Here is a 25,583-nt window from a genome sequence, read left to right as displayed (position 1 = left end):
TAATCAAGTGTTTTTGTATTAGTCACTGACCCATTTATTTTTTTAATCAAGTGTTTAAGAGCTAAGACTTCAATGGTTTGATCTTCCTCATAGTTTCAGGCGGGCTGTGTGGTTGTTTACAAACATCAGAGCTGCTCCCTCAGAAGAGTTTAGAGTCAGATCATCATTAAAGGCCACAACAGCAAACCGGAAACAACGAGGCAGCAAACTGTTAAAGTTGCCCGTTTTGACACATTTCATAATGACATCATCAGACATGGTGATCCACCTTGTGCGTAAACCCCGATAGGGTCAGGTCTAGCGTTTCATGTCATCTCGCATTTTGCGGGCGGTTCTGAGGACAGCGAGCATGTTGACTTTATCCCCAAACTCCTTCTCACGATGCTCCAGCAGAATCCCCTGAAAAATACCAACACAAGAAAATAGCATCAGAAAATAGAAATGAATCCAATCAAATTTGATTTCAATCCAAAACATCTTGAAGTTACATTTTAATGTCCTTTTTTAAAATGGCATCTACCTGATCTCCAGGCCCAATGACAAAGACTCCCCCCAGGACCAGTCCTTCTCCTCTTAGGTTTCCTCTGAAGCCCCTGCGGTAGGCCCTCCACAGGTTCCTCCACACTCCAATACGCAGGAACATGGAAAGAAACATCCAGCGCTCTTGAGGCCCATAGAAATTTCTCTGTGAGCAAACAGAAAAGCAGCTTAACAGCTTACACCGCGCAACACTGGTTTCCTGTTTGTTATAATTTCCAACCATCTGATCCACGTAAACTTTCCCGGTGAAGAACTTCTTGAAACAGTCCAGCTCCTTGCCAAGATTCTCTTTGACCACAGCAAAGAGAGGCACCTCCAGGTCCTGCAGCTGGGACTTGAGAGAGGACAGCTCTGCAGCCTCCTGCATCATCATAACAGCGTCACTTTCAATGTTAGGAGTTCCACAAACAGTTCCACAATAACACCTCTCTGCACAGCAATCATCCTGGCCGGCGGACCACCATGACCACCGCGCCGCTCTTCTCCCACAGATTTCTGGCCCGGTGTTTCTCATGCACTAAAAGAGCCAAGACCACTGTTAAATTTGTATTATCGTTTAATTACCATCCATAAAGTCTACATTTTCACACTTACCACCTCCGGTGGTCTTCAGCTCTGTGTCCTCCAACACCTGCAAGTCAGCCCATGTCGGCGAGGTCTGGAACCAGTCCGTGACGGAGCTTATGAGCTCGGCCACAAACAAGCTGACCACCTTCAGTATCGCGTTCACCGTCGCCATGGCCACCTACATGACATATTTCATTTCATCAACGGTGTCTCCAACAAAAATGTTCCATAGCGAGACGTTACTCACCGGCCTGTGGTCGCCCACTAATGAGCCGGGGCTCTGCGGTTTAAGCCCTGAAATGAGCCCGATCTGTGGAAAAGCCTTTCTTACGTGAGCACAACATGACAGGAATTCCTCAAGAAATGGCTGAAGTGAAATGAGGCCACCGTTAGGCTGAACCCTCAATACCAGGCACCGCCGCCGTTAGGTCACCGACACTGGCGGGTGCTGCTTCTAACACATTTAAGAATTGACCTAAAACATGATTTTTTTTTTAAACATTGATAAACATGATCATTTTGATTTTAGTTGGGTTGCTTCTCGAAAAGGAGCATTTAAAATATATATACAAAATACTTGCACGTCAGTGAAAATCTTCGAGCGTCTTGATTTGGTCCAATGCTGACACCTGCAGGATGCTAGCAGTACTGCAGATACGTCACCAATATTGCTATATATATACAGCGCCAACTTTATGCAGTTAATGTATTGTAAGAATCATTCTTTAAATAGAAATTCAATATCTAAGTGGAGGTATCATTTCCATCATATGTAACACGAATCTACAGTATCTTTAGTTTGTTTAATTCTTAACTAGCAGTATTTTTAGTTTGTTTAATCCTTAACTAGCTTCTAGGTAGTTTGCATTGAATGGTGACGTCATCAAAGTCATTGTAAAGTCATCATATGTATTTTCAGGGCTGCGATGCTATATATAGTTAACAGCCACTGGTGGAAAACATCCAGTCACTACTCTATTTTATAACTTTTTTTTTTTTTAACAGCTTGCAGTGAAGATAACTTTGAAGTTGAACCATAGACTCCACTCTAGAACTTGGTAGTTAAGTGACTACCACCTGTTTTCCATTATTCAGTATTTTCTTTAAAAAAAAAAAAAGTTTTGCATCATTACCCCCACCCCCAAAGTATTTTTTCCAAATCCGATAAGTGTGCAAAATGGCCTTACAAGTGAGGATAACGAGCATGAAGATGAATGCATTTGAAAGCTCTCCAATAGATGTTCAAAGAGCTTCCCATAGTGATGTTCTGAAGAAGCTTCACAAGAGGAATGTGCTTTGGGTCCAAATAGGCTGGAAGCAAGCTGGGATATAGGGTGACAACTTACCAGCTGCCTCATTCCTTCTGCTTTGTGCATGCGACAGCAGCGTAATAAACATTGGGCGCAATGTTATGTAACTTAATATACTATATTACGATATGCTCAGAATAGTCAAACGTGTGTTTTGCACAACTTTGGAAGTCTCATATTGGCACACACACTAAAGTATTTGACTGCTGGTGGGAGGGGGAGGAGGCAGCCAATCAGAGCGCAGGAGATGCACCCCCACCTCCAGAGCAGCCATTGGTGGCCTCCCTTGACTGTGCTATCATGAAGCCAATCAAAAGTGGACGTGGAGTTCATTTCTGTGATAACATTGGGGACATTGGTTGACTTCCAAGTAGTTTTTTTCTCAGTAGGTTGGAATATCAAGTGCATTAATACACCAGATTAGATTGGCCTGATTCATTAAAAGGGAAGTCAACACAAACCCGGAATGAATTAACATTGCATTTGTGGGAAATTAATTAAGCGGAAAAATATCCACATTTTTATCCATCTGGGCGTTGGGTGCGGCCATTTTGCCACTTGTGGTCGAATGAAAATGACATCACAGTTGCTGGGGACCAATCACGGCTCAGATTGCCACAGGACCAAACTCGAAAAATAAGTTACATACATTTTCATTATTCATTTCTGCACTAGACTCAAAAATGGAGTTAGTACACTAATGCTCCGTGGCTCAATTGAACCCAAATCAAATGTCCTATTTACTATGTTTGGACGTCAAGAAAAGATTTAGTCAGATTGTGTTACATAAGTAATTTTCTCAACATAAAAATTGAAACTCACAGGTAACACTGTCAATATGAAACTGGCTGCAGGCCACATGAACGTTGGGGGCTTTTAACGGTGTGTCCTTGAACCCTTGAAGAGGAAAAACAAACAGCCTGGAGGAGTTTTATCTCATCCAGTGTGTTAAAGTCAAAATCTCCCCAAATGATACGGCAACCCTTACGACCACAAAGAGGTGTTAAACGGCTGCCTACGCTTTGGTGTCACTCTGACACTTTTTCAGGATTGAGCACAGAAAAGGCCAAGCTCTCAAACGTTGGTTATATTTATTAAATGACATCTCTGTGGATTATTTGGTAAGGTATTTAAGGAGAGTTATTTTAAAAATGATCAAATGTGTCATGTAAATTTTGGAGTATATATTTTTTAAAATGGTTGAATATGAAGTAGAAGTGTATTTTGGGCCAAAATTTAAGAGTTTTTGTACATTATAAATAATTTTGCAAATAAACAGAAAAATATATATACAAACCGAATTAGTTGCTCTAATTTAATCAATTTTGCAAAAAATTTGCATTGTATTTTTTTTTTTACTTTACTTTATGAAAACTAGAAAAATAAAATAATTGCTTACATTTAGCCTCAATGTTTTTTTTAGCCTCAATTTACATCATTACACAGTAAATTTGAAGATGGACAAAAGCAGCAGGTTCTCTCTCAAAACTGCTACCGTCAAATAGCAAGTCGGAGTAATATGCTACTATGCTACCGTGTCATTAACGCCTTCCTCGAGTCAGTGTGAGTGTTTGCCACAGAGTAGTTTAATGTTTGAAAATGTCATTTCAGGTAACACAAAGGTCGCCGGTCCCTCGGGGGGCCCGCTAGCACATCTTTGTGCGTCAACCTTCTCTTTGGACTTTCAACTCGATCAAATCATACTCATAAAGCCGCCTACTCCTCACCCATTCATATAGTTTAATTCAAACATAAAGAGCAAGATGATGCTAATTGATGGGAAATTTTCACATTAAATTAAAATCAACTTTATTGCTATATCAAGTCAGCTTAATAGCTCCTTGTTGGGCCCTTATTTGGTAACGTTAGTCAAAATGGCAGAAGAACCATGTGACTTCTCCGAGCCAATCAGGAAAAAAAAGTTGTAACTATTGTAAAGTGATAGCGTTATTACGCAATACCGTCATTTTGCACTTCATATTGAACGGATGTACCTAATATTGTGTCCGGCATGGATATCGGCAATGCAGCATTTATTGTAAATGTGGGGCAGTCAGGAGATAGCACTTATCTTTACCCAGAACCAGAGCGAGCTTGTCAGGAAAAAAGAAAAATAAGCTCAGTCGTGGTCAGTCATTAACAAACTTGGGTCGTCCAGAGTTTTTTTACCCCAATCGCCATCCAAGATAAATAAGAGGCGGATCACCTGTTACGTTTTTAACAGGTTGTACCGTTATGTAACGTATTTATGTACCGTAAATTTGGTACCGTTCACGTTTTCTCTGGTTTCATCCAGTTCTAAAAGGGAGAAGTAGCAATGTCACATAAGATACACAAGACTAGTTTACGGTGCATATAACAAAAGTCTACACACCCATGTGCAAATGCCATGTTTGGCATGAAATACATCATTACTGTTGTTCTGGAAGGAGAAAACGTGCATAGGCTATCCACTTGTTCTTTTTTTGAGAAGATATCACCAGGGCAAAGATGTGATGATGAGGAAATGGTCCCGAGTGTGTAGAGAGCAGAACAGAGCCTCAGGCAGGACACGCATGGAGGCAAGCGTCGAGAAAAACAGGTGAATGTCTTCTTGTAACTCAATTAGTGCTTCTGTGTAATGTAATCGATGCTGTACTGAAGGTAGAAATATAGATTTTTGTTTTTTTGGGTGTAACTCCTTTTAATGTTGTTGTCTTTTATACTTAATAACTAACCGTTATAATTACTGCTCTAATGAAATCAAATACAGTATATTAAATAAGATCAGAAGAAGAGCTTTAAGAAAAGATCAATGAAATTCAATTGATTTTTTGACATCAGAAAAACCTGGCATTTGAACAGGGGTGTGTAGACTTTTGATATCAACTGTAAGCATCTTTTCACTTCACTCCATTCTTTGATTTTCATCCTCATGGATGAAAATGTGTATTCTGACATTTTGTTTGCTCTCAGCATAGCATCTTGAGGCCCACGAGGGGTTAATGTACCGTTACCGCGAGCACTTGAGCCCTCCCATCCGACACCACCACCCCCCTTCTCCTGGAATGGACTATCCCACGGATTCACATGACACACGCATGTGTGTGTGTTAGCCCATGTATCTATATAAAGGACCATGTGGGCTCGGACGTGGAGTTTTTTAGTAGCCCAGAACTTGTGTTGGCTGCCTCGCTCTCCTCTAGAAAAAAGACAACTAGCGGCAGTGGGAATATAAACTTGTCAAAGACCAGGACTGATCGCCTGTGGGAACTGAGGAAATCCTTTCCAAAGCCACCCCCCTACCCCAACACACACACTGCCCAAAGCTGCCCCCCGTAAGCAAAAAACGCAAAATGGGTGATCTGCCGGAGGACGGCTCGTTTATGTTCACGTCGGAGTCTGTGGGAGAGGGACATCCAGGTGAGCTTTGCATTTCACACGGCATCCTGAAAAGGTTTTTATTTTTAAAACTTTCTTTCTATTCCCGAGGTAGGCATGCTCGGCATCCCATTCATAGCGCATGTGTTTGAGGCTCACTCGGATGGACCATGCTGGTGGGGGGAGAGGGGGGCGCTAGTGTGCAAGCAGGGGGTGGTGGTGGGGGGGGGGGGTTAAGTTCCATGAAAAGTGAGCAACTTGAAAAAAGATTTTCAGTACTGTTAGACCGATTAATCAACCGACAAATTATCAGCCGATTTTTGCTCATGTAAAATCGTCAACATAAGCCAACTTGTAATAACAATGAAACATAGCCCAAAAAAAACAAAAACTTAATGAGCTCAATGGGTTATCGGAATTGTGCCAAATATTGGAATCGGCACCGGCTTATAAAGAAATCTGTTATTGGTCAGGCAACATGTTAAGCGCTGATAAAAACATGACTATTAGATTCACTGAAAACATGCCTTGCGATTGACTGGCGACCTGTCCATGAAGTCCTAAAGTCAGCTCAAATTAAAATGGACAAAATGACAAGTAGCTCTCGGATTAAAAAAAAACTTACTAAAATACTCCTATATTGTCATAAAAATCAAAATGTTTTTTTTATTAAACTAGAATTTTGCAAAATAATTCTCTTTAAAAAAAAAAAAGTCTACACTTTTCAGTGACAATCACAGACCACAAGTTTGGAAAACTTCAAGGATCGTCTTAATACGTCAAAAGAGAATCTTCAAATGGTTATGCCCACCTACTTGCACCTCCTCCTCCTGTCAATGTGTCATAATCTTGTCAAAGTCCACGTTGCTACATCCATAATCAGTAAACACAAGCGGAATAACACCTTGACCCGCTTCACAGACGCGCGCACATTATGTAACCTTTAACTCCTGCCGCAAAATATTTGTCTTTCTTGGCTTCAGTTGGGGTAAACACATTGATCCACTTAACAAGCTATTATTATGCATTGCAAATACACATTTATATATAATATTTATGTTTCTGATGTAACCTCTGAGTGAGATTGCTTCATCCCATTAGTGTGTGTGGGGGTGCACACAAAGCGCACAAGATGAATAGGACACTGATTGTTTCCTTTTTTTATCTGAATTTCTCCAGCAGCAGAAAATAAGTTGACTTCTGATGGATTACAACCGTCTGACCCGACACTTCCTTATCGATGTGTTTTCTTCCCTCAGACAAAATCTGCGACCAGATCAGCGACGCCGTTCTGGATGCGCACCTCAAGCAGGACCCCGATGCCAAAGTGGCCTGTGGTGTGTAAATTGGAGCCCTCGAAACACTCTGGCCTGAATTCCATCTGGAATACGGCACACTGCGTGGAGTGCATTTCTTGAGCTTTTTAAGTATGACAAGGCGAGGGACCTTGTGAAATCGTAGCTAAATGCTAAGCAGATGTCACATCACCGCAATCCAAAGGGTGCAAGTCTAATCTTTTTTTTTTTCTTTTTTTTTTATCATTATTTTTTTTAATTATTAGAATTTATATAGGTACATTTAAATAGTTGTCATAATTTCCTGCTATTTTGCGGTTCATTCCTCACACCTTGCTATTATATACATTTTTTTAATTTTTTTATTTTATTTAAATTGATCAAAACACACACACATGTTCTTTCTTAATTTTTTTTGTTACCAAGAAACAGGAAAGTCCAGGAGCTTAACGCTAACATATAATGTAAAACGCCATATAGCTGCTAACAAAAATGAGCTTATAGATGTTCTGGTAATTATTAGCCCTCAAACAACAGCGACAAGAATGACCGTACTTGTTGAATGCGTTGGGCAGAGACGGTGTGCAAGACGGGCATGGTGCTGCTCTGTGGCGAGATCACGTCCCGTGCCAACGTGGACTACCAGAAGGTGGTGAGGGACGCCATCAAACACATCGGCTATGATAACTCCGATAAAGGTGATTCAAAGCGATACAGTAACGAGTTGATCCAAAAATAATTTGAATTGTAGTTGATTTTAATCATCTGCATTGTCAGGTTTCGACTACAAGACGTGTAATGTCCTGGTGGCTCTGGAGCAGCAGAGTCCAGATATTGCTCAGGGTGTCCATGTGGACCGCAAAGAGGAGGACATTGGCGCCGGCGACCAGGTGGGACTTCCCTAACACCGCTGACATGCATGTTGCAATATGGAGTCTAGAAATCTTTTCATCAAAATGGATCATCCGACTCGCTTTGTGTATTTTCAAGGGTCTGATGTTCGGCTACGCCACGGACGAGACGGAGGAGTGCATGCCGCTCACCATCGTTTTAGCCCACAAGCTCAACTCCAAGATGGCCGAGCTCAGACGCAATGGCACCATCCCATGGTTGCGTCCCGACTCCAAAACGCAGGTTCTATTATTATTATTTATTGGGTTCATCTTTATCCTTATGTTTTTAGGGCTAATGGGGCCAGGTCAGTTTCATCAGAGTGTCAAACCGATTCCTGAACGAGTTTGTTTGGAACAACAAGTGGAGATGAGCTCACCTTTGTTGTTCATCCCGCAGGTGACGGTGCATTACGAGCAGAAAGATGGCGCCGTGATCCCCAAGAGAGTCCACACCATTGTCATCTCGGTGCAACACGACGACTTCATCTCTCTGGAGGAGCAGAAGAAAGTCCTCAAAGAGAAGGTCGGGTGAAGGTTTCTCATGTGCTGTGGATGGTGCAGGTGTACCTAATAGTCCGTTTCTCCTCAGGTGATCAACACGGTGGTCCCCGCCAAGTACTTGGACGCCAACACCATCTATCACCTGCAGCCCAGCGGCCGCTTCGTCATCGGGGGTCCTCAGGTGACCCCCTCGAGACCTGGACCAAGCCCCATCACCGAGTTGACTCTTTTTGCTTCTTCAGGGGGACGCCGGCGTCACGGGCCGCAAGATCATTGTGGACACATATGGTGGTTGGGGGGCTCACGGGGGCGGCGCCTTCTCGGGCAAGGACTTCTCCAAAGTGGACCGCTCGGCCGCCTACGCCGCCCGCTGGGTGGCCAAATCTCTGGTCAAGGCCAAGCTGTGCAGGAGGGTCTTGGTGCAGGTGGGTGCCAGTCCTAAATGATGTTCATGGAAGTCAAATTATAACAGGCAGTTCTGGTGTCCTTTTTAGGACCCCTGGAAATAGCCCTAGTGGCTGTCTATCAAATTTCATGATGTTCACCGAAAGTGCCTCTCGGGCCTGATTTTTTATTTTTATCATTCCAGCAGGCATCACCTGTCCTAAACACAAACTGAGAGTATTACCTGTCCAGAATGGGGCGCGTCAAACCCAAAATGGCCGACTTTTGTTTTAGACATTGGCTTTTCGCGCATGTCCTCCAGGTGTCCTACGCCATCGGTGTGGCTCACCCTCTGTCCATCTCGTTGTTCACGTACGGCTCGTCCAGTAAAAGCGAGTCGGAACTGCTGCACATCGTCAACAAGAACTTCGACCTGAGGCCAGGAGTCATCGTCAGGTAAGTGAACTGAGTACAGTAAAGGTATCGTCATGATCATGGGTGCCACCAGAGGGCGCCAACAGTATAGTGTATTGTTCATATAAAGATTAAATTACTCATGAGTGCCACTAGAGGGCGCTAACAGTACACAGTGTGTTCATATAAAGACTAAATTACACTTTGTCATATGTAGATACAAACTGTTATACATTTAAATAACATGTTATGCAAATTTGAAATTACATGTCGGTAATCTAAGAAAGTAAAAATACAAAAATAGATACATGTAATAGATATTATAAATATAAATTGGTTTACCAAACATTGTGAACACGTCTTCGGTCATTTCTTCCCACCTTTTAAAAAGCCCAAATTTTGATCCAGCTCTTGTATTGAATCCCGTTCAACCAACAGTGGTTAGTTGGGTTCGATTGCAATCGCGTGTCAGTTTTTCTTGGCATCTCCCCTAGCATCAAAGAAGCATTACAGAAAATAGCAGCAATGTATTGTTTATTAATGAAAAATTAGGTTCCAAGTGAACATGGCTGCACATCAGCAACAGCCACAAAGGTGGTAGAAGACAACAGCAGGAGCGGGACTATCATGTTGCCAACCAGGTTACCACTCTTGCCAGTGGTAACAATGGTAATGTCGTTTCTGGTAACTTGTCCGCCACATGCTGAGCAAAAACAGTACATATTCCTTAGTTATTACATGGGAAATATACATAGTAGTCGTAAAACGAGAATAGGCAACTATGGATGTTTAGCAAGTTATGTTCTTACCCACTCTGAACAGAGAAAATAGGATTAGACCTCCCAGCCAAAACTTTAGGTCCATTGAGTTTGTTTCTGTGGAGAAGAGAAACACAAAGCAAGGAAAGGATCAATCAAGAATGAAGCCTTTAAGGCAGGGGGGAAAAAAAGCAGCAATGGACAATGTGATCAAGTAGAGCGCTTTTATGTGTTACTTAACTTCTTTGTGTGCGTTCTGTGACATGGCTGCTAAATTCCTATTGGTTCACAAAAAGCTTTGTCTCATTGCTTCCTGGGAATCATCCCTGAAAAATATTATTCATACAAGCAAAAGCAAATCATAAATCAAGCCAGTCAACATTTAAAAAATGGCAATGATAATTAAATTGAACTTTCCTGTAATGCATTGAATGATTTCTCTGCAGGGAGCTTCAGCTGAAGAGGCCCATCTACCAGCAGACCGCCACTTACGGCCATTTCGGTCGGCCCGAGTTCACCTGGGAGGTTCCCAAAAGGCTCGTCCTCTAAGCTCTCCGTGTCCTTGCAGTAAATACTTACTGAAGGACATGGACCAAAACCAATCAAACCAAAGTTATAAAATATTCGTGGCTGAGAAAAGATGTTGAGATGAGGTGTAACGTGAAGGACACCTAATGGGAACAAAGACACCATCTTATTAAATTGTAGATTGGTGCTCTTTTCTTTTTTTTTTTCCCAACGCCAATGCTGGAGATGTTTTTTAGAACAACCATTAGTGTACTTAGTGCTAAAACCAAATCTTCACTTGTCATTGTTTGAATGTCGTGTGCTGCTGGAAATGGAAAGCTGGTCACAAATCAACATGGTGCTCTACAAAACAGGTCAATAAAAAAAAAAAAAAAAAAAAAAAAAAAAACATCTCTCATCAGAGGTATGTTACAACCAAAACACATCAAAACAGACTCCGTTGTGTATATATGTTCACATTCGAATCAAAGCAAAAAAAAAAATAATCCACAAAATGACACAAATATGAATGTGTTAATAATGCCTAAAAAAAAATCTGCATTTGTTTTTGCCATGCGATTCTGAAAACGACCTTAAAAAAAACAAATGCTACAAATGCTCATGCCATTTGACAATACACTTAAAAAAAGTTACTTTGTTTTGATTCCAAGAACAAATCAAATCTGAAAAAAGTAAATTATATTCAGTAATGTCCTAAATATTTGCTGCCTTTGTTTTTTTTGGCAGGTGGTACCAACAAAACAAAAATTAGGTCGCGGCACAAAGAAGCTCATTTAATGTGCTCAGAAGTTGCCAAATGTCTTTTATCTTCATAAAATCCAGTTATTTATGTCATAAAAAGTTCTTAAGTGCTTTTGTTTTATTGTGAAATTGAAAAGAAAAAAAGTCTGATGTAAAAAGCTTCAAAATGGCATTTAGAAAAACAAATTAAATCTTAAAAAGCCCCCTAAATGGCACAAATGCTGACAAAACCTTTTTTACCATCTCAAAATTAAATTAAACTTGTCATAAAAATTGCAAAGAGCCCTTTATCACATAACTAAAAGTTTAAAAATAAAAAAAAGGCACAAAAGCTCAACCTAATCAAAATTAGCCAGAATGTCACTGCCTTTTTTTTTTTAAGCAAGCAAGTAAAAACAAATGTTTTTTTGTTTTCCACTTGTTGCCAAGTAACAGAGAGTCTCAATGTGTGTTTTAACGGGCATTATTTTTTTTTTGGGGGGGGGGGGGGGGGTATTATGTCTTAATTCTACAAAAAATATTCTTTGATGAAGGGATTGGTGTCCTCTCTGCTGTCATCTTTTTAGTTGGCAAAATATAACTGGACTGTAAATAATTCAACCAAAAGAAAATTAAAGGTGTCAATTGCCTATGTACAGAGTGTTTGCTTTTGTGCAATAAAGCGAAGGGGGGGGGGGGGGGTAATTTATTTAAAAGGGTTTATTTGTGAACATAAAGGCATACACACACACACACACACATACACAGTATACAATTATCAAAATAGAATTTACAATTGCAACCTCTTTGGTTTGCTTTTAATTATAAGGCACATGGGCAGCTAAGTTGAGTACTGAATATACACATACCGTATGTACATCTAATATTTATCTACGCGCGGTTTACAGATTAATTATTTCATAGTCTAATAATGATTGCATGATAGCTTTTGCTATTAACGGGTTAACATGGTGTAGCTTGGCAGCGCAGTGAGCTAATGATATTGGAATGGTCTTTTTTTTCTGTTTTTAAACCATAAAACAAACCAAAAAAAAAGTACACAATGGGTTGTCAACAGTAGAACAAGGCGACAGAACAGAAGTAAGTGAATTGTGTTATGTCCTAACATTTTCCTGAGTGTAAAGATGAGTCAGTAAATGAAAACAAATGAGGAATTTAGAAGGCAAAAATTATAGTGCGAGGGGTTGCTCAACTTTTTTGTACTCGATTATTTCCGTATGTAGTCCACTTGGGGAAAACATGATAGAACCTCAAATTTTGAATGAAAACCAGAGTGTATTTGTTTTTGCTAATTTATTTCTAATGGAGAAAACTGGCACCATCTGGTGGACGAATATAAAAGAAAAACGCTGAACTAGAAATGTAATGTGGGACTGCTGGGACGCTTCATTCCCAAAGAAGCACGCCGGCGGAAAATAGTTATAATAGAGAAGTATATACTTTTTATGTTTTTTTTAGGGTTTTTTTTTTTGTCACCAGGACCTTCTGTGGATTTTAAATTTTAGATATATAAATAGGACACAAAAAGGAGAGGAAACATTCCTTGAAACGCATCAATGAAAATTTCAGGTGTTTTTCACAACTAAAAAAAGTGATGTAAACACACTGGCCTTCATATATATAGTTTGGGCTTGTTAATATTGAATAATGTATTTTTAATTCATTTTTAACAGTAGTTTTATGGCCATTTCTAAAGTGATTTGAGACAAATGACAGACTGATGGAAAAACAAGTGACCTAAGTCTGGAATGATGGCGATAAATATAAATTAATGACGTGTAACAAGTATGACAATAGCTGCATAGGTCATTTTGGTTGGCACACGTCTGGAGTACAGCATAGTAGAATATGTTGGACTAAGCCAATGAATGCCACACATAATAAAAAAAAAAAAAAAAAGAAAAACATCTCTTAAAATAGATGTCAAGGCAACGCGACTATTTTAGGCAACATTAGGTACACCTGGAAATGGCTGAGTATTTTTTGTGATCACTTATTGATCACATTTTGGAGGCAGTCTAGCTTTTTTTTTAAACTCGGAAAACTTCAAAGTCAAGGTAAATCTGTTGTAATCTTTTTCCGGGTGTATTTGTGGTGTAGCCAATACTGATCAAATTGAGTGTACTGCACAATATTGAGAGGGGCTTTGTTATTAGCACCGAGGCCACAGGCACAGTGATATTTGGCACACTTTTGACAGCAACATCGCCTCTCGGAGGAATATTATAGGAAAAGGGAAAAAAAAAAAAAAAGCTTACAGTGAGCGGATGGAATGCACAGAAGTCTGCGTAGCATCTTTGGCAGAGAATCGTATAGCAACGGAGGTCTGTTGGCAACGTTTGGACAATCAAGCGTCTGCATTGTGAGGCAGCATCAGTACTTGGAAAACATGAATACAAACAAACAGTGACAAAGATGTCAGTGGGGAGCAAACATCATTCGCGCTCTGAGCGGGGGGGGGGGGGCCTGCTATGCAAATCTGTAATCTGAGCTCATTTTTAGATATCGCAGATAAACTATGAAAATTCTACATACCGGGTCCCCCCCCCCCCCCCCCCCCGCTTTTTTTATGTGTAACAGTATTTACGTAACTGGTCTGTAGGACAATCTGAAGAGAGTTTATTGCTTCTGTCCTGACCTTCCTCCGATGAGAGCAGCAGACAATACGGGCCTTTCTAATTTGAGCTGCGGCCGTCCAGCAGCTCGCTGTTTAGCATGCGCGCACTCACCAAATGAAATGAAAAAGGCCCGGTTGTAATCACCTGAAGAGGAAAACATCCAAGGTCACTTGTTGAGACGGAGAGGGCGGGAGAGGGGAACAAGAGATTTTTCTTAATCTGATGGACCTTTAGCTCTCCGATGCTAACACGAGGCGCTGAACGCCGGCCGGCTGGCTGGCTGGCTGGGAAATTTGGTTTCACACACACGTGCAAAATGCAGACAGGCGGAAAGGAGGTGGAAAAGCTCGGATGTAATGAAAGAAAGGTTTTCCGTTGGAGCTTTGCTTGAGTTCAAATCGTCATGGGATTGAGTGACTCAACTGATTTGACAACCCCTGTCCTGGAAGGATAATCCAGCACGTCGGGCCCTACAGGATGGACATGTTTTCGGATGGGTGCGGCGGTGGCGGCGGACCCAGCGAGTCCATCTTGTGTTCCCTCCCCACGCCCCCCAGGGAGCCCCCTCGGGCCAGCACGGCCACGGTGTCCCCCGAAATGCCGGCAAACTCGAAGGCGAACGTCCCGTAGAAGAGCATGATGATGACGCAGAAGACCCACTCGAAGATGGCCGAGGCGTGCTGCAGGATGAATCTTTCCTGGCAGAAAAACACGCCGCCTGGAAATGTCGTTAAGGAGCGTATAAAAGAGCTTCGGAGACTCCTCGACTTGGTTAAATCAAAACCCTTTCAAATCATTAACGGAAAGCACGAAACAAACCCCCACGGGCGGTCAAACAGGATACTGAGTACCAAGGCGACGAAGGCGAGTAAGGTCATGCAGAGCCGTAGGTGGGCCACATTGTACTCCCCCTGCGTCTTGGCCAGCCGGTAGGTCAGCGCCGACTGCAGGCACACAAACAGCATACTGGTGGGGAAGGCGATGCCTGCTCCGACATAGTGGAGAATTTTGGCATAGTCCACCTATCAGAAAGAGAAAAGATTTGGATTACTGTCCTCTTTAGAGCAGAAGTATTGTTTTGTGTGTCTACATGCGTTGCTGCACAGATTGTGTTCAAATCTTTAAAGCAAACAAGTGTGGTACGTGTGCTCCCTCTAGTGGTACATAAAAGAATCATTGATTCAATGTTTAAATTGGGCTTAATTTTTTTGTAGTATTTTTTTTTGTACAAATATTACAAGCACTGTTTGTTGTTTATTTTGAAAGCGTAACTCCAATGTGGAGCGCATTTCAAATGACTGCGATTGGCGTGTCGGAGCATCGCAACAATATCTGATGTCATGTCTGCAGACACAGCGGTAGATAAATAACAGTATATTAAGTAAGACTTGCTCTGAGTGGTTTTTCAACCTCTTGGTGGCAGCTGAGTCACATTGTGTGAGTCGGGCTCGCTTCAGATGTTACAGATCTGCCCGGTCCTATCACCGTACGCCTCAATGAGTCAGTTACAGAAATAACATATTAGGAGTCAGTGCGACAAATAGTTTCAAGTCATCCAATCAGGACACAAATGCATCGTTGAAATATATTTCATTATTGTTCTGGTCTAATTTATCATTCAATATGACTCCTCAAATGTTTTGTTTTTTTAACAAAAGAGGATCGGCCTCATCTGTAGTTGAGTAAAAAATACGGACATGTTCAAGGTGCTAGCAAAAACTAGCATTGATGTCACCGAGGCTCCAAACCTTTCAACAACTTGCATTTAAATGCAAGCGGTAGCAACAAATGCAAACAAAGCATTCGACAATGCTCACTTCTCTGGCATATATTTGCTAGCAAGAGACTTTCAAAAGAGCCACGCTCACAAGCGTCATCTATTTACGTCCGTCTGCCCGACAGCGAAAGCCCCCGTGGCCACGCCACAGCTGTCCTGCCAGCCGCCACCTTATGTAACAGCGGGGCGACAGCGCGGGCTGACGTCGTCACGCCTCTCCTGCCTTTCTGAATGTTTTCCCCTTCCTTGCATTGGAGTGTCACTATTCATCCACCGTCATTTACATCTTTATTTCCTTCCCCTAAGCATGCAGAGAGCGTGGGCCAAGTTCAAGGGCCTGCATTTGGTTAAAGATGGAACCCTCTAGGCTCTGCCCAAAAATTCCGGATGCCAGACTATGAGTCACTGACTCTCTCCCACTTTCGGCTCGTGAAAAAAGGCTTGTGCAGAGAGCAGGGCCCCAGAGGAAAAAAAGAAAGCAGGTCGCTATTGCTCAATATTATGTACATAACTCAAAGTACTTGGAAATGATGGAAAAAATAACATATTTGTGGTGATATTTAAAATATTAATTCAGCCTATTTGCTATATCTCCATGTTGTTCTATTCCCGCCGTTCCCACACAATCCCAGATGGAGGTTTTATTTAGCATTCCTGTAAGACCCTCCTCTCCCTCTGCGTACCCATCTTGGAAAGAAGCGGACACCATCCATCGAGGCACCCGGCCAGCCCTCCCCAAATATTTAAAGTAAGCAGAGATTCTTTCCAATGAACAAACATCTACAGAGGAGCGAAGAGATATAGCGCCAACAAACTGACTTTAATAAACATAAATGGACTCCTCCTTGTGAATGCAAGATAAGTCTGGATAAGATTTTAAAAAATGAAGCATTTGGCTTGGAGATCATACCTGGAAGTTGCCCACCATGATGAGTCCAGCCGCACAGATCCAGCCTGTGGAGAGACTCGCCGTGTTGAGGACGCAATTTTGGTGCTTCTCAATGACGTGGGCGTAGCGGAGCAGCACGATCACCATGACTGTGAAGCAAAAAGTACCGGAAAGAGGGAAATTTAGAGCATTTATTTGATTTATTATTATTGATAAAAAAGGCAAACACTACAATATGCATATTTTGAGTTCATTTTAACATTGACTTGAGGGGTTGGGTGGTATTACATAAGAATACAGGTGAAGGAAAATGAAGGAGCCAACTGCGACTGTTTGATGGGTTAATGGGATGTGACTGGGCAGGCATTGTTGGTGCAAGCCCCCACTAGTTTGTCTTTGTCTGGGACCTTTGCAGCTCCTCCACCGCCGACGCGGGCTTGAGCAGCTTCTTGCTAAAAGTGGGCCACGGAGGGTGAGATGGCAGAATGAAAGGGGACAAGGAGCCCCTTGGTGTCTTGACACGCAGCCCGTGTATTGTACTAAAGCGTCTCTTTGTCATCCCCGAATCGGCGTAGTCATGGCGAGCGCGGCCGAGGGGAGGGGGGACACTGTTCCGAGTTGACAACGCTCGACGCCGCTTTTGGCGGGATGTGGAAATGTCAGAGAAGACATCTCAGTGCACTTTACATAACCTCAACACAAGGATTACTCTATTAGGAGAGTCGCATGAATTTAAAGGGCTTTAAATGTTGCTTTTAAGGATGGTAAGAGGGACATATGGCAACATGCGCAAAAAAAACGCTACCAGCTATGAGAGACAAGAAACAGATTTCTAAGAGATCAATTTCTTAGTCATGCAATCATCAATTATTCTTTTCATCTCAACAAGTTGAATTTTGTGTGTATCCGGAGTAGAAATAAAAAGTCTTGGCAGAGTGATTTCAGTGACAATTGAAAAGGGGGGCGCAGCATCTCCTTGTAAACAATCTGGTCTTTTTTTTTTCTCCCCCCTTTCTCTCTTCCCTCTTTGTATAAAGTGGGAAACATGCTGGCTCACTGAAAGGATAAGCAAGTCAACAGCGGTTTATTGCATTAGATTATGGCATTTCTGGCTCTCTGCTGCAGACTCGCCGGCTGTCGACCTTTTCCCCATTGCTACAAAATGACTTTTGAGACTTTACAGATGAGGACGTGGCAGCTCGCTTAGCATTAGGCAGAAAATGTCCAAAACTGCGACGGAACGTTGAAAGATGAGAAACATTTGCCCTGTTAGATACACGTATCATCAATGTTTGGATTATTTTGGTTGGCTGGATTGATTTCTTTTGGCCGTACTTGTGCCATGTTGACGGGTTATAGATTATTATATAGATTATATATATAGATTATTATATATAGATTCAAAATTAGCCGTCCCATGTAACATTAATATTCGTAAAGTTTGCATTGCTCAAAATCTTACCTATTTCCTTAAATATTGCGGTTACAGACATTATACAACATCTTGCGCAACACCAAAGAATGAGACGAATTCATCATGAATGCACACATGACTGGGCTTTGATCACAATCCAAATCGGGATCCAAACCGGATTATACACGCTGTGACCTCGCAAAGTGGCGGGCCGACCTAAACTTTCAACAGTTGCAATTGAAAGAAACGCACACAAAATAATAATAATCACAAAAATATCAACAGGTTCTTATCAGACCACACCTTACAGTTAAACAAACGCCAATGTCTCCCAAGTGGGGGATTCGTTTCACCCCGAACATTCTCTCCCACAGGAGGCATGCGGAGAAATAATGCAACTATTGTCTTTGAAGGATTGTATGGGCAAAGAAAGGAAACCGGAGTGATGGCTTCGAGTTAATCCTTGGAGCCCATAAATGAACCGGCTATTCACAACAGGCTCTTGTACGTCGTTACGCTTTCTTGGCCAGTAGCTGACAAATAAAAAGATAAGCCCCTTGTCTTGGATTATTATGATAGATAACTGCTTGGAAGCAGAGAAGGAAAGGAAGCGTCGATGAAGGGGTTAAAAGGAGCCGCGACAACAGAGTCACTGTTGTAAATTACATACATTGAATGGAGCTGCCGGCATGGCTCAGGCAACACTCCAGTGCCAACCAATCAGAGCCAAGGGACTGGAAATAGCAGAATGGCGACTCCTCGTGAATAAACATGGCGAGGAACCAAGGCCCTTCCTTACACACGCACGCACTTGCGTACGTATTCACACACAGCATGTGCGAGCCGCAGCTGGGAAACATTAACTACATGAGGGCAGTCAGAACCAGCACTTAGCGCAAGGAACAGCACGTGTACACGAACAAAAATAAAACGTTTGGGCCGGAAAATGGACTGAAAAATCAGTTAAGATGTCAAAATGATTTTGTGTACCTCGCTTGATTTTGTTGAATGTTAAGTGGACTTTTTTTATTTTATTTATTTTTTTATATCGGTGCTATCATTTGCAATCATCTGCGTTTGTTCTCATGGTGCATTGAAGGCCACCGCAAGTTAAACGTCCTACTTTTGAATGTCAGCTTGTACTTCTGCATTTCTTCCGCTGTACAAGGAACGGAAAGAAAACATTGCAGTTCGCAGACGGCAAGATTGCCAGGGCACTAATGATTTTATAATACCAAAGTAATGCCAGATGTATATAAAAGCTGCTTTGCCTTGCCAGCTAGCACGCGCTAGCTTGTATTTTGGAAGAAGCTACCTTTGCTTTCGACGCGATAACAGCAGACATAAACAAATAGAGCGCTAATGACGGGGCTGATTGAGTTTGTGTAAGCGTGTACACATGATGCCTTACCCATGAATGAGCCTGTGCTGCAGATAAGGCTGAAGAAGCAACTCTCCGGCGGAAGCGTCCCACATTTACTGCAAGACGAGAGAACACGGACATTAACGGCATGAACAACAACAACACAGATAATTCTACAGAGTTGATTGCCGCTAAATGAAATTGTTTGACTCTTTCCGGGCGGTGAAATCGAGGCTTTTGACACACACACACAGCTTCTCTTTGAATGAACAGCAATTGTTTTGTTGGTGGTCTGCTAATAGAGGCCGTCTGTCTGTGCCCGGAGCGGCTGCCCACCAAAAGCCAACTCAGCTGACTGCAGTCACATGCGTTTTTCACACAGTCGGAATACAGTGGACACGCTTGATTAGTTTATCTTGACTAAGAATTAACTCAATGAATGTTTCACCTTTTCTTTTCTTTTTTGGGGGTAGCGCAAATGGCAAAAAGTGTGGAGGAATTGCGTTTAACCGCAAAAGTTCTAATCCACGTTTATTTTACGCATTTGAACTTCAACTTTTACCCCAGCAGTGTATTTTCACATTGCAGCTGACTGTCGGCTGGCTTATGCAAGAATTGGCAGGCTTATTATCACCAAACCTGGTGGAGTGCCGCATCACAGGCCAAGAAAAACATGTTCAATTGAAGAGAACTTCAGACAAGCGTTCCCCCCTGTCGTTTCATCTCTGTTCATTTTACATAACCTCTTTGTTTGGTCTCTCTTCTTGTTTATCTTTTGGTGACATAATGCATGATTTATTGTTTTTTTTTTCTTGAAAAGATTTCATCCAGACATGTTACATAAACCGCAAACCTATCGAGGGTCGAACTAGCCTTTCATGATCAAACGCCCGAGTCAAAGAAAACAGCCACCGCACTTTGGTTTGCTCCCAAAGATGCAAACTCTGCGAGTTGTGTGTTTACATGATTGCATGGGGCCGGGCTCTGCCTCTGAGCAGCCACAGTGGAAGGCGAGACGCTCCAGCCCCGAGTCATTTTCCCAACGCGAGTACGCGCATTCATGGGGAGAAGTGTCTCCTTAGAGCAGGGGCGTCAAACTCATTTTTGTCACGGACCACATCGTAGTCAGTTACCTTCGGAGGGCCATTATGACTTAACACCTTATATGGTATAGGTTACAGTAAAAAATGATGAATGAGTGTTTTGAAATGAGAAACTAGAAAAAAAATGTTCAAATATTTTAAAGAAATGAATGCTAATAATTTTTTTTTTTTTAGGTGAAGACAATTTATCATTTTAATATTGACACAAAGTTGATGAACAATTTGCGGGCCACATAAAATGATGTGGCAGGCCGTATTTGGGGGCCTCGGACGTATGCCTTAGAGGAGACCCTTTAATCCGCAAGAGGGATGCAAAGCACAATGGCCCTCGTGTTCCTGTTTTTAATCGTCAGACAGACAGACACGTGCAGGGAGACGTGCAGGAGCTTGGGTGGGGGCGAGGGGGGTCCTCACTGACCTGATGAGAGGTATGTTGTCGAGCGTGCAGCACAACACTGGGCCGCTCTGCAAGTACAGCTCCTCTTCGCACGACTGGTTGTACAACCTGGAACGGCACACCGTTCGACATTTTCTGACATCCACCTCGTCTTCAAACAACTGTACGGACCACATCTTTTTTTTTTCCCCACATACTACTCTAACATTAGAGAAGCAAAATAAAATGCCAAGTCATGACGTATGTATTGTACATAGACAACCATAGCAATAGAAAATAAGGAAGTAAAAAAAAAAAAAAAAAAAAAAAAGGAAGCGAAATAAGGAAATTTCAAATTGTAAAGTGAAATTGGCCCCAAAAAAACGATGCTACCAAGCCTATTTTTCTATTTTCAAAAGTGTCTGCTTGGAACCTAAATCAAAGATTTCCTGTCCCAAAAGAGAAGATGATCATACGTACCAGTTATCCACCGGGCAGACGTGCTGGTTGTAGAGGGCCATGGCATACCTGGGGGAGGAGAGCAAGAGTAATTAAGCGAAACAAATAGCCACAATTCACTTCTTTTATGGGGTGTTGTTTATGTGCTTGGCCTTTTTCTGCAAAGACGCTTCTTGGTTTGTGTAGTCTTGGCTCTGGAGCATTTGCTTCAAAAGCAGCTAGTCCTCCTCCCTTGCATCTTCTCCAACTTTCTCCTGTTATGTGCATTTTAGTCTGTTTGGAGATGATCATTTTCTGTGTGGCAATACTCTCTTATGTTGTTTCATGGTTTCGATCGCCCCTCTGATGGCAAGCACAGCCATGACACCTGATGAAAACAAAATTTGACACCCCTGCTTTGGGCATGGGCAACCTGCCATTTCTTATCACTCCGTCCCCAACTCGACGAGGCTACAGACAGATTACAGTGTGAGTGTTTTGTTTGAGTCAATCTCGGGTAATCGCATCCCGGCTTCCCGCGTTGACTTTGATCAGGTCGCTGACCAGCTCCACAAGTCGGTGACCGGAGGAGCATTTTTATCCGCGAGATAAAGACTACCACTGTTCTTCAGATTGTTGCATCATGTAACGCAGCCATCGTCAAACAGATTTACAGTCCCGCTCTGTCCTGACATGCCCATAACGCAGAGCTGTAAATAAAACAGAATGAAATCATCAAAAGCACGATTGGCCTTGCGATCTGCTTCAATACACAACACGGCTTAGCTAATAAACGCTTCGATCGTTATTCGTGGTTACACTGATCAAAAGCTTATTGGAAAACCAGACGCAAAAATCCTGTCGCGATCATAGAAAGCGGTTCAAGACGAGTTCGAGTGTCAATTAAGAATGTTTCCGTGGCCGAACGTGTTGGCGCCATAAAACATCTTCTGACGTGCCCACCTGCTCCACACACGCAGCTTGGCGAGATTGTGTTGTCACAAGCTGTCAGAATACAGAACATGCCTGTGTGATATACGATTCTCCTGTTAGTAAGAATTAGAATAAAAAAAATTTATGCCCCTAAAATGGCACACAAAAACCTTGAGGCAACGTAAATCAGTCGTATAAGCGACTTGCCAGACGTTGTGGCTTTAAAGAGCTTTTGTGAAGGAAACCCTCAGGTGAGCGTGAAACCCGGCCTCAAGATAGCAAGCTAACAAAGCCAACTTGAGCGTTGACAAAAAAAAAATGTTGGATTAGCGAGGGATTTTCTTCAGAGCTCCATGAGAAAGAATTGTGGGTGGCTGACGTTTAGGATATTCCATTGGTTTGCTTTTTGTAGGAAAATACCAGAAATGGAGCTCAAACTAAAGTTCTCATGAAGTAATAATAACTCCTATTTTTTCCCAACTAGAACATGAAAAAGCCTCTTTCATGGAAAAAATCTGCTTCGGTCAACAGTTCCAAAGAGCTGTGCAAAAATAACACGGGAAGACCACAGGAAAGGGTGTGATGGGGGAACGATGAATTTATTTGGGCTGTATATACCGATGGAGCTATTTTTAGACCTAGAGTTGCACCATCCCAAAACACATGCGTCAAACTTGTGGCACATCATTTGGTGTGGCCCTGGAAGTGTCTGCTTGCCACCATTTCAGCTTTTCAAAACTCATTCTCACTACTGCCAAACCCGCATTGTAAGAGGGTGTGCACACTTGCGCAACCACATTAGATCACATTTATTTGTTTTATTTGTACTTTCCCCCTCTACAAGTTCGGGTTTAATTTGTCCCTATTTGAGTCGTACAATGTGGTAATTAAAAAATAATAATTCTTACAACCTGCCACTGTGTAGAATTTTTATATCGATATTGATTTTAGGTGTTGATCAATGTATACACGGCCAAAGGGTCAGCAGTTCATGCTTTACATTACGGTACGTCCGCACACTATTTACTTTCCTCCCATCCTGTCGCCAGTGTCGAGAGAAGCAAGTTATGCAACAGGTCACATCCTTTGACATTGCAGTCTTCAGAAGAGAGAGACGGCAGACGGGGGTTGACTGCGTCTCGAAACAAGGCGCTCTTGAGAACCCGACAGTAAGGAACCAGAGTTTGGAGGGTGGCTGAAGGCGAAATCGGCAGGTCGGGAAAACGTGCTCATGCGTGACTACAGTCGAGCTGTGCTTACATTATGTGATCTTGTTCATCTAAAATCAAAACAAATGAAAACGCCGTCCTCTTCACACACCCTAACAAAAATCGGTTAATGTGTCGCACATATTAATTGTCCAGTGTTTTAAGGCACTGTTTTTTAACCTTCAACACGTTTGCCTTTGTCCCGGTTGGATAAGCAGTGTAGAAAATAAACAAATGGGTTTTTTTTTCTTAATTTATTTTAGAAATCAAACAAATGGAATGTCAAAATGACAAATTGCCTTTGATTAGTCGTTAACAGTATTGCAATATTCCAGAATCTTTGCTATGCCATTCTTGTGCCGACATGACACGGCGCATACATTAAGTTGCACTCTCCGTACACAACTGTGAACATTTGGAACGGGGCCATGTGTCTCTCTGCCCCTACGACTCCCCTCCTATGGTTCGCATTCCTCTTCTAATAACAGCGGAGTTGTCAGCCCGAACATGAACACGAGGTACTCGCTCAAGAAGAGGGAGAGGTAAGATGTACAAGAACATTTGACACCTTTTTGGAATTTTTTTTAAAAAAGCGATTCCAGGGTCCCTTCTTCCTGGAGAGCTAATCCACATGCAATTACCATGGCTCCCAGGAATTTGGGGTAAACATGTCGCGTTGCTCCCTTTGAGGCAAGAGGAATCACAAGTTTGCTCATCTAAGCGGTCCCCAACCTTTTGTGTAACACGGACCAAAAATATTTTTTTAACAATTAAACTTCGGTCTTATCTGTAATTTTGTTTTGCTCGCAATTGTGTTTCGGTTTGCAAAAAAATGACACGTCATACAATTATAAGGTTGGTAAAAGAATTTGGTGTTTTTTTTGTAAGTCTCTGCATAGTCCACCTTGACTTTCATCCAGAACACAAACGAGTCTGTCAAAACAGTTTTAAAGGCTTCATTGCCTCATTTGTGAGCTTGTCTCAACCTATTACATGGAGCAAACTACCTGGAGCCATACACCCTTTCGATATCGTTAACATCCATCTTCAGGTTCATGTATACTCTTTGTCATCACGAGTAGGACAACTTTGGAAAAGTAAGAAGTCTACATGCTACTGGTTATGCAAAAGTTGCAAATACAAATAGTGAATTCTACTAGTATGAAGTTTTGTGAAGTGAGGACAAAAAGTGTACTACTACTACAAGCCCGAAGACTGATATAAAATTTGTGATCTTGACTGACTTTGGCAGGGTGGTATCTGACCTTGGGATAATCTTTGATGACTTCACACAAGAATACTTGAACCTCAGATGCTTGAAATGACTGTTTTCACTGCTTTTGTGGTAAATGAAAATGAGGGGGAAAATGCCAATACTTACACAACCCAGATCCCAGTGATGGTCAGTGCTGGGAGGCTAATCGGCAGGATCACCCACAGAGACATGGCAGGCACCTCGAACCCTCTTTCCTTTTTTTCCTCTTCGACCACCCGAGCAAAATGTGCCCAAGTTGTTCTAACATTTAACTGTGTGGGGCTGACATCTGCACTGACGGCAAATGAGTCATTTTTCAGGCACACTAGAAGGACGGAGGAGGGGAAAGGGCACTATTATTACTTTATATCAGATTGTTCAGCTTTTTAAATCAAGCACAGGAGTTCAATAGAGCTTACCACCGGGTACGTTGTTTTAACATTACACGCCATCTTCATTCAATATCAACAGAGAATAACGACGAATGCTACGCGGCGTCTCGTGCCGCAAGCTAGCAACAAATAAATGAGAGCATCTTTACTCACCTTCCGCTACGTTTTCTAGCAAGTGGTGTTTTTTTTCTCCCACCACAAGTCGTTTTCCTTAACTTCAGTGTTAGACGACTTGGCGTCTTCCCTTTTCAGTTAGCCGAGGGGGAAACAAAAGCAAAAAAGGGCGCAGAAGCGGTAGTTTGCTGGCGTTTTCTCGGACGAAACCCCGTTTAGAGCATTTAGTGATAGCGGGGAAACGAAAGGGGAGTTCGTTTGCCTTCAACGCGTAGCGCGACCTGCATGATAGCCGCCACGAGACACTCCGGGCTATCCAGCTGTTTGACTCCGCCCCCCGCAACCTGTGCCGGCGTGTGTACCGAGGAGTACCGCGGGATGGCACTGTTGAGTCAATTATTGCTAATTTAGC

At 42.3% G+C, this 25,583-nt stretch overlaps 3 protein-coding genes across 9 annotated transcripts; 1 reads left to right on the top strand and 2 right to left on the bottom strand.

The window, feature by feature from the left end:
* Positions 1-4: 4 nt before the first annotated feature.
* Positions 5-7,653, bottom strand: LOC133158630 (peroxiredoxin-like 2A). 3 transcript variants are annotated; one of them, XM_061285931.1, is made up of 7 exons: positions 2,295-5,359; positions 1,355-1,417; positions 1,135-1,285; positions 966-1,057; positions 761-901; positions 521-685; positions 5-399 (listed from the first exon to the last, which is right to left on the bottom strand). In XM_061285931.1, the coding sequence occupies exons 1-7, from the start codon at positions 2,481-2,483 to the stop codon at positions 298-300; spliced, it is 903 nt and encodes a 300-aa protein (XP_061141915.1). In that variant the 5' UTR covers positions 2,484-5,359; the 3' UTR covers positions 5-297. The 3 variants fall into 3 exon arrangements, with proteins under 3 accessions (XP_061141915.1, XP_061141916.1, XP_061141918.1); XM_061285932.1 differs by having other exon boundaries at positions 10-399; positions 2,454-5,359; XM_061285934.1 differs by lacking the exon at positions 2,295-5,359 and adding an exon at positions 6,589-7,653 and having other exon boundaries at positions 13-399.
* On the top strand, positions 5,494-10,938 carry mat1a (methionine adenosyltransferase 1A). 2 transcript variants are annotated; one of them, XM_061285929.1, is made up of 10 exons: positions 5,494-5,819; positions 7,037-7,114; positions 7,648-7,770; positions 7,850-7,962; positions 8,063-8,206; positions 8,363-8,488; positions 8,555-8,647; positions 8,709-8,891; positions 9,173-9,306; positions 10,469-10,938. In XM_061285929.1, the coding sequence occupies exons 1-10, from the start codon at positions 5,753-5,755 to the stop codon at positions 10,569-10,571; spliced, it is 1,164 nt and encodes a 387-aa protein (XP_061141913.1). In that variant the 5' UTR covers positions 5,494-5,752; the 3' UTR covers positions 10,572-10,938. The 2 variants fall into 2 exon arrangements, with proteins under 2 accessions (XP_061141913.1, XP_061141914.1); XM_061285930.1 differs by lacking the exon at positions 10,469-10,938 and having other exon boundaries at positions 9,173-9,310.
* Positions 9,782-25,529, bottom strand: zgc:154058 (Transmembrane protein 150A-like). 4 transcript variants are annotated; one of them, XM_061285945.1, is made up of 11 exons: positions 25,211-25,529; positions 24,792-24,990; positions 21,312-21,359; positions 20,874-20,960; positions 19,401-19,468; positions 16,597-16,724; positions 14,754-14,931; positions 14,054-14,627; positions 13,550-13,670; positions 10,074-10,693; positions 9,782-9,967 (listed from the first exon to the last, which is right to left on the bottom strand). In XM_061285945.1, the coding sequence occupies exons 2-8, from the start codon at positions 24,854-24,856 to the stop codon at positions 14,380-14,382; spliced, it is 822 nt and encodes a 273-aa protein (XP_061141929.1). In that variant the 5' UTR covers positions 24,857-24,990; positions 25,211-25,529; the 3' UTR covers positions 9,782-9,967; positions 10,074-10,693; positions 13,550-13,670; positions 14,054-14,379. The 4 variants fall into 4 exon arrangements, with proteins under 4 accessions (XP_061141929.1, XP_061141928.1, XP_061141930.1 ...); XM_061285944.1 differs by having other exon boundaries at positions 13,550-14,053; positions 14,138-14,627; XM_061285946.1 differs by having other exon boundaries at positions 14,138-14,627.
* Positions 25,530-25,583: the final 54 nt, after the last annotated feature.

Source organism: Syngnathus typhle, linkage group LG8 (genome assembly GCF_033458585.1).
Source record: "Syngnathus typhle isolate RoL2023-S1 ecotype Sweden linkage group LG8, RoL_Styp_1.0, whole genome shotgun sequence".
NCBI lineage: Eukaryota > Metazoa > Chordata > Actinopteri > Syngnathiformes > Syngnathidae > Syngnathus > Syngnathus typhle.
The sequence above is the reverse complement of the archived record's forward strand: the minus strand, read 5'-3'. Positions and strand labels throughout refer to the sequence as shown.